We start from the raw sequence: 20265 nt of genomic DNA on the forward strand, positions 1-20265 counted from the left end.
AACTAGACAAAGCCCGCGCACAGCAACAAAGACCCAATGCAGCCCCCCCAGAAAAGGGCGGGGGCATAGATTCCTATAGCTCTCTCACTGCCTACTTGAATGCTGATAGAAGCCTCCTTGTATTCTTAAAGTGAAAAGCAATCAACATACGTGGTTTTCAGAATAATTTCTAGCTTTTTAGCAAGCTTGTAGTGAGCTGGAATCTTACTCTATTGCCTGGTTCTCTGTCTTCTAGGATCAGAACTTATTTCTGGATTATTCTGGCTGTGTTTACTTAACTTTTTTTCTCTTGAAGTAGAATATGGAAATCCCACACCTCCCAAGCATTGCTCACAATCACTGTCCTTGCCTACAGTTACACCACATGGCAAGTTTCCATTCACCACTTTTTCCCCTAATCTCCCTCTTTTCCTCAGCTTTATTGAGGTATAACTGAAAAATAAAACTTGTACATATTTAAGTTATACAAATACACTGATGTTTTGATATACATATACATTGTAAAATAATCACCACAATCAAGCTAATTAACATATCTATCCTCTCATATACTTACTAGTTTTCTAAGTCAATTTTTTTTGTGTGTGGTGAGAACACGTATGAAATATGCTCTTAGCAAATTCCACCCAGGTTCAATTCCTAGTCAGGGAAGACTTCTTTCTTCCTCTCTGCCTACCAACTTCCTCAGTATATCCCCACCCCAGACTCCCTTTATTCATAGTGTTTTACTGGGAACTGAATTTTCTGAGGGTTTGAGAACTATAGGTACTTGGAGGGTAGTGAAGTCTATAGAGGCAATGTCCCTAGCTGTCACCGAAAGTTTGGTATATTTCAGTAAGTAGATGGCTGTTCAAATTTGTGGTTGGCAAAATCCTTGCATCTCTGAACTAGGTATGGGTGGTAGGTGTAAACTGTAGTTTTGCTCAGCTTTCTTCCTCTTAGGTACTGCTCACCTTTGAGGGGCAAAGGATGCTATGGCCTCCAATTATTTTTCAGCTTAGCCATTGCCCATGCAGTTACTGGAAACCTCTCCTAGACTCTGAGACATACAGTTGTTTTCCTTCTTCTCAAGATTGTTTTGACTTAGAAAATTTTCATCCTCTGTCAATGGGAGAAGATGGGAGGTTGAGAGAAGTTATTTCAGGATGGTTTATGTGATGTTCAAAGTGACCATTTTTATTCTCATAGCAAATAGCAAATAACATCTGTGACTTTGACCAAGGACATTTTAACTTGAGGGCTTAAGTTAATAATCAGTGAAATGGCTATATTAGTTTTTTTCCCCCTAACTTAAAGATCTCTGTATATTAATTTGTGATATTGTGAGTTATAATAAGAAGTATATATTTGGTCGTCATCCCAGGTTCCTGGCTCACAGATCTCCAAATCCTTGGAACTTCCCGAGCTATAAGAGCAATGGGAACATTTTTTGTTAGAATATTTGATCTCCTGTCTTCAGTTCCTGAAACTAATAAAGGTGAACTCGGTGTATTGTTATTCATAACAAGCCCCCTTCCACCACAAATGGGTTTATGTTATTGAGGTGACTTTTGGAAAGCAACTAAGGCTGGGGGCTTGTTGCTTGGGGAGCCAACATGAATAGAGGGTTGGAATATTCAGTCCCACCCATGCCTCCACACCTCCCTCACCCCTTGGGAGGGAGGGGAGAGGAACTGGAGGTTTAGTCAATCCCCAATGGCCAATGACTTAATCAATCATGCCACTGTAATGAAACCTCCAAAAACCCCCAAACGGACAGGGTTCAGAGAGCTTCCAGGTTGAATGAGTGCAGATGTAGGTAGGGTGGTGTTCTCAGAGAGGACATGGAAGCTCTGTGCCCTTTCCCCATCCCTTGCCTTATGCAATTTTTCCATGGTATCCTAGTAAATAAACTTGTTTACTGAGTGCTATGAGCTGCTCTAGAAAATTAATAAAATCCAAGGAACTTACAATTTATATCTGCTGGGTAGAAGTACAGGTAACAATCTGTCACACGCACACACAAACAATCCTACTCACACTGAGAAAAATAACAGGATTCATTGGCATTATTCACAACATTATTTGAACGGTCAAATGTATTTAATAGTTTGATAACTAAAAGACTATGAAAGATCAATTTCAAAATTACAGTGAATTAAAAAAACTAATTTTTTTCTGAGATTTGATTGTGTAACGTATTGGTGGGTCCCTCAGATTAACCCTTTAAAGTGGATACTTTTACCAATTTAATGGACACTGTCTGAATTGTGATGTATTTAGTTGAATAAAATAGAAGCCCATTTCTGTAGCTTAACCTTATAATAGCATTTTATTTTCCTCACATATCAAGAAGTCTGAAGGAAGGGAGTCTGAGCCCCTTCTAACATTTTGCTCTATCATCCACACAGGGAAGCTTTTATCTCCATGTTTGTCCAATCATGGAGGCAAGATGGTTTCTCCCTCTTCAGTTGTGCTGTAGCCTGGAGAGAGAGAAAGGGATAAAAAGAATATCAGTATTAGAAAAACAAAAATATTCCCAGAAGTCTCCAGCAGAAACATATTTGGACCTCATCACCTACACTTTTGTTACATTGCCACCCCTGGATGCAAAAGAGTCTGAGAAGGTGAGTGTTTTATCTGGGGACATTGCCAATCTGAGCAAAGAGGGGTTCTTTCTTATCATTAAGGAGGTAGTGAGGAATAGCTCTTAGGTAGTAAATTGAGATGGTCTAAAAGTCATTGAATTCAGAATGCTATATAATCCCAACCAGTATTTTTAAGCAACATAAATTTTCAGAGTGATACTAAGTTTCAGTAACTATTCACTTTTGCTATATTTGAGGGTTTTATTTTTTCATGAATAGCCATTGTTAATAATGAAATAATATAAAGAAATGTTTTAAGTACTTTACTCTCTGCATTATACTTGTGAGAATGATGTCATTAGACACCATTAACATTTTTTGCATACTAGAATATTCTTTTTTTATAAAGTAAGTCACCTTACTTTAGGGTGACTTTAGGGCCCACGTTATAAACAGTACCAACCTCCTTTGGACAATATCTAAAATCTAAATAGTAGCACCTAAATCCAAATTCCAAGGATTTTTCTGAGTTAATTACCAATATGTTTCAAAAAACAATTTTAATACCCACATACTGATAGCAGAATATTAAGTCCTAAATGGATTCTTTAAGCTAAATGTTGTACATTTATTCAAGAAACTTTTATTTTGTATATATTTGCTAGCCTTAATATCTAAAACTCAGTATTTGATAGATAAGTTTTTTAAGGTATTAAAATTGTTACCTCTTAAGGACATTTTTCTGTACCTATAAAAATTTTTCTTAATTATATTCTATCTCCCACTAAAATGTAAATCTCAGGTTCTCTGCATTCTTCAAAACCAGTCTTTAAGGTTGATAATCAAGATGAACAGATTTTTCAATGACATTTAGGTGGTGGGGAGGGGGGAGAAGACAGTCAAGATAGGATATCTGTCCTAATATTCTGCCTAAGTGATACTCAGAACTGAACATAGTACATTTTTCTAAATGCAAATCTAATACTAAGTCGCATCTAATATAATACATATTACAGATTTACATGTAAAGTTCTCTGTGAATTCAATTAGGATTAATTCTACCTCAACTTATACATCTTATTGAATACATTTTTTCAAATCTAATTTTGATCCTGTTGATTTGAGATAATTTGAGTTTTATAAATAGTCACACACTAGGTATGATATAGGGTGTCAAATATGTCACATGACACGTGGGGTTCAAATAAAATACCAGTTTCTCCAATTATAAAGGAAAACATGTATAATCTTGTATATGAAAACTTTACCCTATTTGCTTATGGCTAAAGCATTTAGGAAGAAAGGATATATAAAAACACAATTGAGAGAATAACCAAACAAGAATTTTTAAAATATGAAATAATTAAGTAACTTTGTTTTCTCTCAAAATGTCCCTGGGAGTATGCTCTATAAGGTAATTCTTCTCCCTCCCCTGGACAGAATTTTGATTCATCCCCCACCTCTCTCTTAAATAATAAAAATCCTCCTGATACTTTAATCACTTTCAGTTTAGAAACTGATAGGTACAGCTAGAGTAAATAATAAAAACTCCAAACTTCATTCAAAATTAAAGCTTCTGCACTCACCTAATCAACCATGCAACAGAAGGCAGCCCTGTAGTATACAGTATGACTTGGATAGATACTTTATTTTCCCAACTTGTCTTCTTCCTCTCCTCAAATGCTAATTAGCACTGTTTCTGACCACACCAGGTTTTAAGATGGTGGAGAGAGGAGATGTGAGGGTATAGCAAAGCTCCTGCATGCTTGTACTTTTGTGAGCTGCCATCATTGACTGTTGTCTGGTTTGGGAGGTGTCAAAGCTGACTCTTGGTCTTTCTCCCTTGCAGGGTGCTTCATTTCCTTTAGGGTTCTTCAGACCATTTACTCCTCTCCCCATTCATTAGCAGGCATCTCTCAAGGGTACTTCACTGTGATTTGGGTCTCAGCAGGCCATCTCTTCACAGACTCTCTCTGTTGGCATCTTTTAGGCATCCCTTTTGATAAAATCCATTTAAGATGACTGTGGGTCAGCTTTCAGCCACATATGTGTGGTCCACACCTTCTCTATATACCTTTGGTTCATTTTTAATTATAATTTAAATTATTTTTCAAAACCAAGCTCTCTGTGCTATTGTCACGACTGGTATTTTTCAGATGTATACAGATGTGTTTTAATTAATAGCACTGAAATTAAGTTCAAAGCATAACTGAGTCATAGTTATTTTGCAATCATGAATACAGAACATTAAAAAAATATTACGTGTGATGAAAGCATTTATTGATTGTTAAAAACATTGAGGATGGCTAAGATAGGCCAACATCCTTCTTTTACAGACAAAAAAACAAAGAATCAATTTAGTAAAATTGTTATTGGCCCGAAGTAGTGTGATTTATGTGGCATAGTTCATGTGAATGTTTATGTGATGCATGGGGTCTAAAGTAAACATATGTGGGTTTGAGTCCTATTTCTATAATGTATTAATTATAAGTTACAAGAAGTTGACCAAGTTTAATAAGGTAGGTAATCTCAGTTTCTTCTTCTATAAAATGGGGATAATAATAGCTCTAGTAATTACATTGTTTGATAATCAAATAAAAGGCAATACATATGGTGTGTACCACATAGTAACTTCTTAATAATTGTTAGTTAATTTTGCCTTCTAACACTGTCAAATTATTATTATTTTTAATTACAGCTGTGGCTTCTTCAGGTATCTATTTTATTTTTTATGATTTCTGAAGTTAAAAATAACATATGTATTATATGAACATATGTACATATATGTACACATATATTTTTACATTATTTTCAGGTCATTATTAAATTACTATAATGCAATAGTTAGCAAGTGTTTATTAAAATGAGAATCTATGTTTATTATACTACATAAAATGAACCTTATCAGGCTATACTTAATTTTTCTGAAAAGCAAATAAATCAGTAAAGGTAAGCTCCTACCTTTAATGATTTAATCTTTGGAATTAGTAAGCCAAGTAGAGAAGCTCTGGTTTTCAATGTAATAGAAGAAACAGACTATTAAAGCCCTCCATGACAGGCTGGGAGAAAACTCTGTAAGAATTTGGATACATAGTCTAGGATTTTATGATGTAAATCCTGATTATTCAGATGTTCACAACTCCTCATCATCTTCTTTTAACAAGTTATTCATGTTGGTGGCCAAATAATCATCAAGCTATTGCTAAGTGGAATGGTTAGTATTGCACCTATAGCGTAGTTATCCAAAGAGAGGACACTAGTATTGTTTCCATGTGGATAGTGTCACTACATCCTTGTTTGTTTATACTCCTCATAACTATACATTCATTTCAAGATTCTGAATGTAATGAATGCTCAATATCTTTTCTCCATGTGCTTAAAAGTTTTAGGAAGGATTAGGACAAGCTTTTGTCCCCTGATCTTATTTTTCTCTTCCAACACAGATCCAAAACAACACTGCAAGGGTCTACTGTATAACACCTAGATCACAGTTCTAGACAATGTCTCCTTCCAATAGCTGAGATTCTAAGATACATTATGTTTAACTGTTAATGAAACCTATTTGGGTGTACTTAGTTCAAGATTAATGTTATTGGGCTTCCCTGGTGGCGCAGTGGTTGAGAGTCCGCCTGCTGATGCAGGGGACACGGGTTCGTGCCCTGGTCCGGGAAGATCCCACATGCTGCGGAGCGGCTGGGCCCATGAGCCATGGCCGCTGGGCCTGCGTGTCCGGAGCCTGTGCTCCGCGGCGGGAGAGGCCGCGGCGGTAAGAAGCCCGCGTACCGCAAAAAAGAAAAAAAAAAAAAAAAGATTAATGTTATTACTTTCTAGGCCCATTATATGTAGATAACAAATATTTTCCCTTCAAAAATGTTAATGTTTTGATCATAATAAGATGACAATTTTAGTTATCTTTTCCTACACATTTAGTATATTTCATATAAATATATTTGAAATATCTCTATATACAATTCCTAGGTCTCTCCACTGAAAGGGCTTAGAAGAAATGGCCAAACAGTTGCAATAAACAAGACAAATCACCATATTATGGTTTCTAAATATCATTCTCCACTAAAAAATATCACAGTTAATTGTGGGGAAAGGCAGATTCCAGAGCTGGGGAATAAAAAAACAAGATAAATTTGGAACATTTTGTTATATTAGGAAACAAGGAAATGTTCAAATAATCAGGGGGACACATCAAAAGGATAAGCAAACCATCTTAAAGGAGCTCCTACAGGCCAAATCTGAAACAATTTGTGCATCAAAGTAAAGAATATTAGTATTCTAATCCATTAGATTAAATGAGAATCTAGGAGTCCATACTAACACAAACTTTAAAAACAAATAAATAAAGGGACTGATATTAAAGGCTTAGACCTCTACTCATTAGCTTAGTTCATTCAGTAAATGTGTATCAGGTGACTGTACCACAACTTCAAGACGAACCTGCAGGTGAAAATTTCTCCATGACTATAGATAAAGCCTAGAACAAATGCCAATCATTTAGACACTTATCTCCTTAGACACTGGGCAAGTACCAATATATTGGAAACTTTCTGGGAAAAAAAAGCTCCAAATGTGTATTTCCAATTCTGCATGGTTACTTTAATGCCATTTCTCGGTCATCTCTTAAAGTATGATGCTGTAGTAGTTCCCTGACAGAAACTACCTTTGACTTGGCCTGCCAAAAGGTCTGTATTCTCCTTCCATCTCTTGCTACATCTCCTATAATTTCTCCTTCCCAGCTCCTCATCCAGCTATTCCACTTTTGCCACACACTTAGGAATTGAAAAAGCCCTCAGCTTACAAATTAGGAACAGTGAGTTCTTTTAAATAAAATGTAATGAATGTCTCAAACACTATTCTTTCACCCTAACTTAAAAAGGGGAACAAACAAACCACAAAAACACACTATTAAATAATGATTTTCATTAAGTAGTACCTGGTCCTCAATGCTAACATATTTAAAAGGCTGAAAATCTACTAAAGTATGCTAAATGGAAAAATCGAAAACTGTGTGTCAAAAAATTACTCAATCTTTCCACAATATTTCCACGAGCATAATTTGCATTAAATATGAAGGATAATATTTAACATTTTATTTTTTGAAATGACAATGATAAACATTTTAGTGGTTATAGAATATGGCTATAGTCTAGAGTTAGTTTACAGCTATTAACTAGAATAAATATGTCATGGAAACTGTTCTGAAGATAAATGTTACATTAGTTAAATCACAACAGCAAAAAGATATCCCATTCATTCACTCATTGAACAATGATTTATTGAGTATCTACTATATACTACTAGTACCATGTACAATGCAGTACTACTAATATTATGGATCATAGGTACCCAAGGATGAATTTATAATGTCTCTGTCCTAAAGAAACTTACTAGTGATAAAAGCAGACATAAATTAGTAATTGCAAAGCAGTGTCTCAAGTGCATAAGTCAATGGTAGCACAAAGACTGAGCAATTCTTTGGATGATGGGTGGCAGAGAGTGAGAGGTTTCCTCAAAGAGTGAAAGCTTGAGGTGGATTTTAAGAGATGAGCCACAGTTTATTAGGCAAGAATGAATGAATGAGCAGCTATTAAACAAAGTCACAGAGGCACAGACTAGCCTGGAACATGGTGAGAAGAGGTGAGGGAAGAATTAAATTTTAAACAAGGTCCAACTTGTGGAAGGCCTTAGAGACTAACCTAAGTGGTAGCATAACTGAATGTATAAAATAATGAAAGTCGAAATTATTTAGTTTCTGACCTGTCCAGTTCCTTACCACCTCAGGACCTAGGTATTACCCCTTTCCCCTGCCTGAAAAGTCCTTCGCCCAGATTTTTACACAACTGTATGCTGTGTCTCATTCAACTCTTGGCTTAACAATCACCTTTTAATACCACCGAACTGAATTAGTGCCACCCTATGACACCCACCTATTAATCTTCTATTTCCATTGCTTTTAAATCAATAGAGAACAGAAACACAGTTGTAAATATCAATTTTACAACTTTATGTTAACATACCCATATACCCTTGATTTCTAATCTCTTTATTCTTGTAAACTAGACTGAGACAATTGTAGAAATTGCTAAGCAACGTTTGGTGTAGTACAGACTCTAGGGATTTGTTAGTTGGCAATCTTCCCTTTATCCTGTAATGAACATATTTTGTTCACTAGTAGCCATATGAGTATGACTAAAGCAGAAGAAACTCTTTCAGAGATGTTTGCATTTTATTAGCTCAAAAGGATAAATCTCTAATGCAAATTATCAGGCAATATGACAAAACATAGTGAAGCGTTTTGGAGACAGCAGAAAAGATGTTTCTAGCCCTTTAAATCATACCTCATATGCAAATCTTCCTATCCTTGAGGAGACCTACATTTGTCTCCAGAGAAAAGAGCTAGGAAGTAAATCTCCATTAGTACTGAGAAAACTTAGATTTCTTTTATTTAGCATCCTGCTAAAGTGGGAGCTTCAGGGAATGTTTATACATAAACTGTATAAATGTGTATATTTATACACTGTATATTCATTGTAGTTATGTGTCTCCTTTTTCCTACTATTGTATTTTCCTTCATTCATTCAACATCTGTGAGGACTACGAACATGAGTCATGCTCTCAAGTTATAGCCTAGAAGTGAGGCTGAGCTATGCCTAGAATTTTGTAATACAACCTGATGAAAAGGATCAGGTAGCATTTCATAGGAGTTCAGTAGATAAGATTACTTTCAGCTGATTATATATAAATAAAAAAAAACTTTTAAATAAGAAATTTATTTAAGTTGGGCTTTTAAAGAATCACCTAACCAAAAAATGGTTGGGCATCAATGAATCTATAGATTACATGAAATGATATGTACATATATGGAAGATATATGTACATGTGCATTTATGATGGGGGACAAAGGGTGGGATAAGATCACTAGTATTCATCATATTCTGAAAGACATCTCTGATATTCAGAATGGTTAAAAGCAAACCACACATCACAGAATAGTGTCTGGAGAGGTTTGCAAAATTATTAAAATTAGTATGATTAGAATTACACTCTCATTGCCTCCAATTGTTCATCAGAATTTTTGCTTCTTAGTAATCTGACTGAGGAAGCATGATGAACTTTTCTTTGAATTTTTTGAAGTGTGTTTTTCCAAAGTCTAGAAAACACATCTGATTGTTCCTCACTATTTCAAGATAGAAAATGTTCACTTTATTTCCATATAAACTTTCTTTATACCTACAAGATTTTCTACTATTGACAAAAATTAAGCCCATGATAATATCGTGCCTTTTTTGCTTCTTTTACTTAATTGAAATGGAAACTATTGTCATTTAAAATCAATAACAAAATGATAAAAATTATTAGGGAGGATTAGAATATGGGCATTAAACATCATGTTAAAAATACATGTAGCATATTTTAAATTTTTAAAAAATTTATAATGGAAATTGATGGGAAACTAAAGGCATATACTAAGGAGATACATAGAAAAAAAAAGAATAAACTAAGATGTGCATTTGGAAAACAGGAAGATAATAATATGAAAAAATAGAAGTAGTTATAAATGTAAGAGATAATAGTATTTTATAGAGAAGAGTTTTCTGTAAGGATGAGTGCATGAAAAACAGTAAGATGGTTTTAAAAAATTTAGAATCACAAAGTAGAAAGTGATGGCAATTGAAATACTCACTTAAATTAAAAAAAGGAGGGGATATAGATATAACTACTTGATGGCATGAAATCCAAGTACCTGAATTTTTGAAGTGTTTAAAAAAATCTAGTAAGGAAGGCTAAAAGTATAAGAGCTATAAGAATATCTTTTTGAGTTTAATAGAATGTAAATTGATGATAAAAGATTGACAGGTACCAAGTGAGTAAAAAGCAAAATAATAAAAAAAGACAGATAAATTCAGATATTGACATTCAATAAGTATGCCTGCATAACACTGCATAAGAAGGAATACATTTCCAGATCCAAAAACATTATTCTGTTGTGTTTTGTGCATACGTTGAATAAGGAAACAAAAGCATCAGTCACAGAACAAAAAATTATTTTCATGCTTTCTTTGCTTGAGCTGGTCAAATTTCTCTCCATACATGTGAACTCTGTAGTTAGGATGGAGCAATGATTTAAACAATCTTGTAGTTCTCTTTCCTCACTTTGTGTAGTCTGCGTGGTCCATGAATTTCACACAAAGAGATGCTTTACAAAGACCAAAGTCACTTCGTTCAGAACTTTCTAGCAGCTAAAATGATCTAATACTCTCATAGATTTAAGTACTCAAATCTTGACTGTCCCCAGATCTTTTACACAGGGCCAGGTGACTAGTTGACAGTCCTGACTGAAAGTAATTTCCTGAGATCTGGAGACGCTGGACCATATATTCCCTCCCAATACTAAGACCAATACTAAAAATAGTAAGATGGCTCTATGAAATGCAGAAGCACAACCAATGACCATTAATTCTAGGCTAAAATGAAACAGTTCTGGCCCTTCTATGAAAAATTAGTTGATAGAAACCTAAATGTTACAATCATCAAAATATTTGAGGTTTTGAGGTAAAGAGAATTAGCACTACAATGTAATTTGACAAGATAACAAATAAAATATGCAGTTCCACACGTGTTTGGAGAAGTCTAAGACCCTAATCCTTCCCCTCACTAACTTGCAGAGGCCTGATTTCTCACCATTAGATCCTCACCTTAGAATATAGTCTTCTTCACTGATCTTTCCTCTCCTCTCTGCTTAGTAAAAGATATTACAAATCAGAGTTCAGTGTTTTCCTCTTGTCGTGTTTTGCACTCTGCTAGGTTAGGCCAAAGATTCAAGGTTTCAAAGTGTCCCCACATCTATCTCTGTAGCCCAAACTCTCTCCAGTACTTGCGCTTGTATTTCCAGTCACTGGCTGTAAGCTGTGCACATCATGTGGAGTCACTGGGCTGGGCCCAGAAACCACCAGATAAACATGGCAAATCCTCCTGAAACATCATTTGGCAAAGTTTGAGGGAAAAGTCATATTTCACATTGGTATAAATATGAACCTACTACTACAGAGTAGAATCTAAAATCCATAGGACTTTTAGATGAAAACTGGAGACTTCCAATAAGATTACTTTTGGTTGGCGGTGGGTGAGTATATTATTGTTGGAGATGATCTGATAGAAAAGTGTAAGATGCTTTGCATCACGCTAAATAAATCTCCCTTATAAATATGGATTAGCATTTTTGTGCGAATACTGTAGCGAGAGTGAAAAGAGGTTTAATAATAGGAATGGCCATGGACAAACTATGAAGCAGGTCAAGTTTATTCTCCACCACCACCACCACCAACATCACTACTACCTCTCAGACCCTGTTCCAAGGTCTTGAAGAATCTGGCTTCTTTTCTTAACCTCAGCCTCAAGGCTAAGTATATTCTGTCTTTTCTTCATCAATATGTGCTCTTCCGCATTCCATTTTCTTAAGACATTAGTATGAATGTAAAGAGATAAACGTTTAACACTAAATATAAAAATTCACATTAAGGTAGTGGTCAGATAGTGAAATTTCATACACTATCACTTTGGATATATCTGTTATTAGGCAGAATTCTGCTGAGCACTTACATTGTGCCAGAGAATGCGCAAAACGATAAGAATGCAAAGATGAACTAAAAAGGCCCAGCTATTCTTGTTGTGGAGGACAGACTTGAAAATAAGGAAGTGTATTAGAAGCCATGTTTCCACAAAGGGTGCATGGAGACATAAAGAAGAGTTTGTGTTATGTTGGTAGGAAAAAAAAAAAAAAAGAGTTAGAAAAGGCTCCTGAGAGAAAAGGGCCTTAGAGGTATGTCTTAGAGGGTAAGCAGGTACAAGCCCCACAAACAAAGAGAGATGGCTGTATTTCAGGCAAAGAACCAAGAAATAGCCTCGGGAGTCAAGGAAACTAAGAAATTCAGGATGGATGAAACAAAAGGTTGTACGTGGAAGGGGAGACCCAGGCCTGACCCTTTGGTAGGACACACGAGTCAGATGTCTCGGGTCCCAAATATGGTGGGGTTTTGGCACAAGGCACTGTACCTCACTGCCCTGATCAAAATATTACTGAAGTTCAATGTTTAAATTTCTGTCTTTAATGATATTTCACGGGACCTAGAACAGATGCTATAAAGGGGCTTCCTTTAGTCTGTGTTTGTTTTGGAGAATACACATTGGCTGGGTGCCCTGGGTTCCAATTCCAGGGGGTATATAGTGAGATGTGGTTGGAGAGTTCGGACGGGGCAGAAGAGGATCAAACCAAAATAAGAAGTTTGTACTTTACTGTGTATGTAATGGGCAGCATTAGTGGATTTTAAGCAGAGGAGAAAGGAGAGGTTTCAGAAAGTTCTTTCAGCTAATCCAAACAGAGGTTTTTGAGGTAAAGGCAGGGAGAGGGAAAATAACCACAATAGTATTGGGGTAGTTATGTTGATAACCTGAACTAAGTTAGAAACAGTGAGGATATGAATATGTGGTATCCTATAATACTGCAGCAGACAGAATGATGGCCCCCTAAGGGATATCTAGGTCCTAATCCCTAGAACCTGTGAATATGTTATGTTACATGGCAAAGGGAAATTAGGCTTACAGATAGAACTAAGGCTACTAATCAGCTGACTTTAAACTAGGGAGATTATCCTGGGTTACCTGGGTGCCTGATGTAATCACAAGAGTCCTGAAAAGTAGAAGAGGTAAGCAGGGGTGTCAGTGTCATGGCGATGGGATGTGAGTAGGCCTTAACTGGCTGTTGTTGGCACTGAAGATGGAGGAAGGGGGCCATATACCAAGGAGGTCAGGCACCCTGTAGGAGTGGGAAAAGGCAAGGAATAGGATTTTCTAGAGATCCAGAAGACTCACAGCCCCTCCAACTTCTTAATTTTAGCCCCGTGAGAACTGGACTCCTGGTCTTCCACAACTATAGATAATAAATCTGTGCTGTTTTGAACCACCAATGTGGAAATTTGTTACAGAATCAACAGGAAAAACACAAATACCCAACTCAGCCTTGGCATGAAGAAAGCCTGTGACTGAAAACCACATTGAACATTTACAGTCTCTTCTAAAACATGAGTTGTATCTTCATCAGAGCTCTGGTCAGGCAGCTCTCACCTTTGTAAAGGTTTTCCTAGATGAGGCACACCGCACTTCGGTCTTACTGTTGATGGTTCTTTATACTTCCTCCTCAAACACTTAAAGATCTCTTAATATATGGATATAATTTTTATGTCTGTTGATCAACCAATTGCTGAGCTTTGTGTCCACTTCTGTTCAGAGAGTAAATTTAAAAATACTCAGTATTAGGGACTTTAAATATAATACAGCATTAGAAGTAGGAGCTTTAGAGTCACATAGACATGGATCAAGTCACAAATTCACCCTTTATAGGTAGTGTGGCTTTGGGCAATTTATAATATTTGAGCCTCAGTTTCCTCGTCTGTAAAAAGGAATAGCAATTTCTTAGGTCAGGATCCCCGGAAACACTCTCTGAGGTGAGGACTGTGCAATTGTTTTATTAACAAAACACTTCCAGGAAAAACACATAAATAACAGAGTAAGCAAGATAGGGAAGGAAGTGATTTCAGGCAAAATTCTAGCATGATCCTGCAGGGGAGCCTTGGGGTGTAAATTGCACTTCAGATTTTCTTATTACTAGAGGCTTTTATACTGTGTAGGGCAGTCCTTGGCAAACGGTGTCCTAGGAGGGAAGTGAACTTCTAAGTGGTTCCCCTTTGGCTCTCTGTGCCTGAAGGCGAAATGAGTCTAGTAGCCCTTGGGCAGTCTTCCAAAGAGAGTCTCAGGGGCTGGCTCTGAGAAGTAAAAGAACACAGAAGCTAGGGGTAAGGCGGATCCAAGCAAAGGGATCCTAAGGGATCAGGATGGAACTTAACTGGGTCTGCCACAAGCATCTACCTCATAGAACTCCTAAGGATTGAATGTACTCATGTTTTTCTTTCTTTAGCTTTTAAGATTCCTGAACTATTTTTCTTTTGGAATAGCACGCAGTTTCTAGTGCCATGAAATAATTCTTTCGTGACATAGGCATCCATCCCAGAAAGGATAAAGGAGACAAAGGAGAAATAAAGCAAATGTGAAGGATACCAGAATAGAAAGTAACCAAATTAGTCTGAATCTAGCATTTCAAAATGGTCATAATTTCAGTCATATTTTTCAGAGAGCTGGAAACTTGAAAAACTTAAGATTCACAACTATTTGCTTTCATCTCTGAAAAGCTAGGCAAAGTAAACCAACCAATGAACAAACAATGTATTTATTTGATGACAATAAACGTTATAGGAAATGCCACCCCTCCCACTGCCAAGACGTAATTTTTTTCTTCAAGTATCTCCTTCTTTGCTATTCTGGTCCTATACTGATAATTAAAACCTTCAATTTTGATAGCATGTTACAACTTTAAAGTGCATTCACGTTTAAGTGCATTTAAAGAGCATTCAATTTTACAAGATGCTCACACAACCCTGTCATATATATTTTCATTCCCTTTTTACAAATGAGGGCACAAGCTCTGACAGGGTAAGTGACCTAGTTAAGGTTGCACAGCTAAAGGCAAGATCCCAACTTCTGACACCAAGAAAGCACTTTCCTCAGGGTTCTACATGATTCTTCACCTTGTATGAGTCAAGATCCAGTCAGGAGACAGAAATCACACCAAAATTAGAACAGGGAAAATTTAATATAAAGAATTATTAACTAGCAATTCTTCTTTTAGGAGAGGAGAGGATATCACTAAAGAATACAGGAAGAGTGGATTAAGGGAGGAGACACTACCTCCAGGGCTGTGGGAGAGTACTCAAGGAGGGGTAACTTTGATGAACTACCCCCATCCCTGCTCTCGACCCTACAAAGCCTGAGAGACAGCCTTCATTGGAGATAATGAGGCTGTGGCCCATTTGACAGTCAAGACATGGGTTGAGATGTCACAGACTGGGCTGGTGAGAAAAACCACCAGCTAGGGGCCAGTGAAACTTGCTAGGAAGTCACCCACTGGGTTGCTGGTGAGGCTTACTAGGAAGTCACACACTGGGGAACTGGCCAAACTTCCTGCAGGGTGTGGAATACTGGTTTCTTGGATACCACTGACCACCACACCATAGGAGCAAGAAGAAAAGAAACAAGAAGAGGAGCCCCTTTTATATGCAGTGTCCCTCCAGCACCTTCTATTGACAAGTGCTAACACTGAGCCAATGAAAACAAAGAAATGTTTACAGGTTCCAGCTCTAATTATCACAATTCAGGACAAAAAAAGAGATGAATTAGAAGCTTCCAAACACTAAATTAGCTGGCACACCCCTCAGTGACTCTCCTGGGTTCTTAAGGGTAAAATGCTTTTATGTCAAATTCCTGCCCCGTTTGTTTTCTTTTTCCCTAAGCACCTCTACAATAAAACGCAGACCCAACCTCTGGGGACACTATGTAATGACTGCTGGTAGGATATGTGGTAGTTGTATGGAAAGAGTGTACAACACAGTGACTGAGACCACGTCTTGAGCCAAACACTTGGGTCTGAATATGAGCTTCACCACTGACTAAAACTGCAGCCTTGCAAAAATTAACCTCTGTATGCCTCAGTTTCCTTATCTGTAAAAGGGGATGATAATAGTACATACTTTACTAAGATGTCAGGAGAAACAAATTAATATATGTAAAGCCTATAGAACAACATGTGATAAATGTTTAAAAAAACGATAAAAAAGAACTTTATAAATATTAGTATTACCCGTACGTGTTAGTTTGTAAATGGCGTTTAAAAATACACACTGTATTCGGTTCTAATTACCAATTTCCACTTAAGACTGTATCTCATAATGCTAAAACCCAACTTCGTTGGGTGACACTGGGCTGTGGTACAAAAAGTCCTGCCCATACCTGGGCATTGCCTGCATCTCTGGCTTCAGATCCTGGCATTGCTCCTGGCTCACTGAATAATCCTCATCAATCAAAGCCAATTCATGGGGGCCCATTTTCTCAAGTGAAAAAAGACACGGTTAAATCATCTTTCTTTAAGATCTCTTCCGTTGTGACTAACTTTGATCCCCCACTTCCCCAAACAGTGAGTTATACGAGAAGGGGAAAAAAGAGGAAATTATCATTTTCAGTGCCTACCCATCTATGTCAGGTAAGCATTTTGCACGTACTGCCTGATCTCATCCTTACCGTACTCCTGTCAGATGAGTACATTTAATCCTATTTAACAAGTAAGGAAACTGAGGCTCAGAAAGGTCGACACTTCATTCAAGATCACACTCTTGCTAAGTAGCAGAGCCTGAATTCAAACTGGGTCCTTCTGTTTGGGTCGACTAAGCATTTTTAACTGTTCCGCTTGCCTCCCACACTGTCTTCATCTCAGACAGCAAGAATCCTAACAGCTCAGTGCTTTTCATGCTTTGCTTTAAAGAGATGAGTGGGTGTGCGCCTTTTTTTTTCTTTTTAATTATCATTTTGAAACTAAAGCAAATTAAATTCACCTACCAGTTACAAGAACTTAAAAAGTCACCCCTAACATCTCACACGAAACTAGCCTTTGAGTGAAACCCAGCGGCCCTCCTGCATCCTGGCGCCCCGGTCCTCACCTCTCCTCCCGGCCGCAAACTTGGTGAAGGGAAAGGAGCCTGGTGGCGGGCCAGCGAGCTGAGTTCCAGCCCCTGTTCTGCCGCTCTGTCAACCCTTGGAGACTTCTTCTCCTTCAAGGTAGCAGGAGGCTGTCTGCTCGGGTCAACTTAGGGTTTCTCCCGCGTCTCAGCCCGGCAGCTCTGAGGGCGCCCGCGGCGAGGGCGTGCCCAGCGGTCTCGCCGCAGATCCCGCGTGAAACTGCCCAGTTCTCTGAGGAGGCTGCTCACCGCAGCCGTCCCCACCCCCATCCCGCACTCCCTTTCTTCCCGCTTCTTCTAACTTGGCAAAGTGAAGCCCCTACCCTTCGGTGCCTGGAAACGCCTTTCACCAGACAAGCCTCCGCTAAGTTCCCGTCTGCACCCGGGGCCGGGGCGCTGCTTCCCCCTCCCTGGCTGACAGAAAAACCAGTCTGCAGTTCTCTAACTTTATACGCTCCTCTGAGGGGAATTCTGAGAACTCTGCGACGGGTCTGACTGAAACGTGAGAAGACAAAGCCTGTCTAATCAGTGAACTCCGACGCCTCCACCCGGCTCGCAGCGCCCAGGCCTTCTCCGGCGAGTGCACGCCGGGCGGGTCCCAGAGCTCGGCTTTCTCACGCCAGGATTCCGCGCCCCGAGGCTCGCGGCGCTCGAGCCGCAGCGCCCGGCAATAGGCGAGCCGAAGTCCAGGTGCCTCTATTTCTGCTCCGGCCCGCCCAGGTCTGAGGAAGTCAGGGCGTGCTCACAGCGCGGCAGCCTAGCGCAGCGCTCGGCCGCCGGGAGGCTGAAGAAAGGTCCGCGCTGGGCTCGCAGCCCTTCCTGCCGGCCTCCCCACGCCGGGCCTCGGCTGCCCTCGTTTCCCGCTCCCGCCTCCTCCCGTAGACTGCCAGGCGGACCCAGCCTGCCTCTCTCTCAGCCTTCACTACCGGGTCAAGCGGCGGAGGGAGGGAGCGGAGACAGCGGCGAAGCGGCTCCCCACCCGGCGCGCGCGTGCCCCTCCTCCCCCTCCAGCCCGCTCCCTCCTCCCCTGCCCTCTGCCTCCTCCCCTGTTGCCAGTACAGTACAACTAGTACGCGCGCACACAGACACAGACACGCGCGGGCGCGCGCGGACCCTGCCGCTGCCACTGCAGCTACCATGGATATCAGCTAACAACACACGCTCAGGCGCGCGCGCGCGTTCCCACTCGCACCACGCAGGAGTGGCCCCCGGCATCCTTACCCTCCTTCCCCACCCCCACCCCACCCGCTCCCCAGCTCGGCTACTGCTCGCTCTGGCTGCCGCCGCCGCCGCCGCCGCTGCTGCCGCCACCACCACAGCTCTCTTCTGCTGCGGGGCCACAGCCTTGAGTGTCATTCAAGGGACAGCACAACCTCACCCAAGCTCTCCTACCTCTGCCCAGCCGTCCCTGTCATCCTCCCCCTTCCTCGTCCACACTCCATCCAAAGAAGAGGGAAAGCACCGAACAGAGGCGGGAGGAAGGCAAAGTCTGCTCTTCTCACCTCCTGGCCCCCTGGCTCCTTCATCCTCATTCTCTCAGCACCAACTCCCCTACCCCAAAGGAATCCCTCAGGAGCTGAGGCGACTCACCCCACTGCCATGTCCAAAAGCTTGAAAAAGAAAAGCCACTGGACTAGCAAAGTCCATGAGAGTGTCATTGGCAGGAACCCGGAGGGCCAGCTGGGCTTCGAACTGAAGGGGGGCGCCGAGAATGGACAGTTCCCCTACCTGGGGGAGGTGAAGCCCGGCAAGGTGGCCTATGAGAGCGGCAGCAAGTTGGTGTCTGAGGAACTGCTGCTGGAAGTAAACGAGACCCCCGTGGCGGGGCTCACCATCAGGGACGTGCTGGCCGTGATCAAACACTGCAAGGATCCCCTCCGGCTCAAGTGTGTCAAGCAAGGTGAGCGCAGCGGCTTGCTCGGTGTTTTGCCAGGAGGCTGGACCGCTCCAAGCGCGGGGCATAATGGAAGGGTGGGCTCGCGTGTAGGCTCGCGTGTGGAAGGGGGTGTGTTGCGCGACAGTGGGGTGAGGTCGAGAGAGAACCGGCAGAGCAAGTGGGCTTTGCCGGGGTTCCGAATGGGGGGCTTGGTGGAAGGGAGGGTCGGATTGCGGTGGGGCGTGCAACTTTGTTTGCGCAGTTATCCCCTCCCCTTTGGTAGGTGTTCGGCCTTGTGTGACCTCGGAGGTGCAGGCGAGCTCCCGGGGCAATTCAATGTGCGTCAGCGGCACGGCCCGCAGTGGATGAAGAGCTTTTAGGGGAGGAAGGAGGGAAGGAAGGAAGGAAGGAAGAAAAGAAGGAGGGAGGGAGAAAGGGGAGAAGGGAGAAAGGGGAAGAAGGAGCAACTTGAGGGTGCAGCGGCATCACCAGCAGGGCGGGGAGGAGTAGGGGGTGGCGGGACGAGCAGAGAGCTGCGCCCTCCGTTTCGGGAGCTGGACTAAAGACGCCTTGGGGGAATCCCTGAGCCACTAGTTGACGAAGAAGGGACGGGGCAGATTGCTTAGGGCGCTTGGACGGGTCTTCCTTAACTTTTTCCCTGCCTCACTCCCCTGTCCCCCTCCCCCGCCCACGATCGTGTCATGTGGGCACCGCGCGTCACGTGCGCACTGACTAACCCGGGCGCTCACCCCGAACTGGCCCGCGGGAGGCGGTGCGCGAGGAAGGCGCGGCACTAGCAGCGGGTTCTAGCGTTGGGGGTCAGGAGGAGAGACGTGGTTACCGGAATGTTCTTTACTATGAGTGGAAGTTCTCTGTGGTTGGACTCCCCTCTGGCTTCGGATTTGGGCAGAGGGGGGAGGGAGACGTGTTTCTGAGGAGGAGTTGGATGGAAAAGCCAGCTGGTTACAACTCAGGCTCGGTCAGCTCCAACCTGGTTTAGATGAGGCTCAGCTGAAGGCTGTGATGGGCTCTTGCAGAACTCTCTCGCTGTCTTTGCCTGAAAGAAAATTATGGTCCGTAGGAGGGAAGAGGGAGATAAAAGTTTCTTGGAAAGAGGATAACTTTAGCTCGAATAAAGTAGTGTATCTTTGTTTTCCACGTGGGGTTTCATATATCTTGTAGCTCACATTCG

At 40.8% G+C, this 20265-nt stretch overlaps 1 protein-coding gene and 1 long non-coding RNA gene across 3 annotated transcripts in view; one reads left to right on the top strand and one right to left on the bottom strand.

Annotated features, from left to right (window-relative positions):
• Nucleotides 1-2292: 2292 nt before the first annotated feature.
• LOC309810419 lies at nucleotides 2293-17380 on the bottom strand. Its single transcript, XR_014294978.1, has 2 exons — nucleotides 17180-17380; nucleotides 2293-2462 (listed from the first exon to the last, which is right to left on the bottom strand). It is a non-coding gene; the product is annotated as an uncharacterized lncRNA (long non-coding RNA).
• Nucleotides 17381-18495: 1115 nt separating this feature from the next.
• Nucleotides 18496-20265, top strand: part of MAGI2 (membrane associated guanylate kinase, WW and PDZ domain containing 2) — a gene marked incomplete at its 3' end in the record, with an annotated part of 1305599 nt that continues 1303829 nt past the window's right edge. For both annotated transcript variants that reach the window (XM_082632410.1, XM_082632411.1), the window contains exon 1: nucleotides 18496-19097. In XM_082632410.1, the coding sequence (XP_082488536.1) occupies nucleotides 18797-19097 (301 nt within the window). In that variant the 5' untranslated portion in view covers nucleotides 18496-18796. The remainder of the gene's footprint in view (nucleotides 19098-20265) is intronic.

Source organism: Mesoplodon mirus (genome assembly GCF_964341445.2).
Source record: "Mesoplodon mirus genome assembly, chromosome: 9".
Lineage (NCBI taxonomy): Eukaryota > Metazoa > Chordata > Mammalia > Artiodactyla > Ziphiidae > Mesoplodon > Mesoplodon mirus.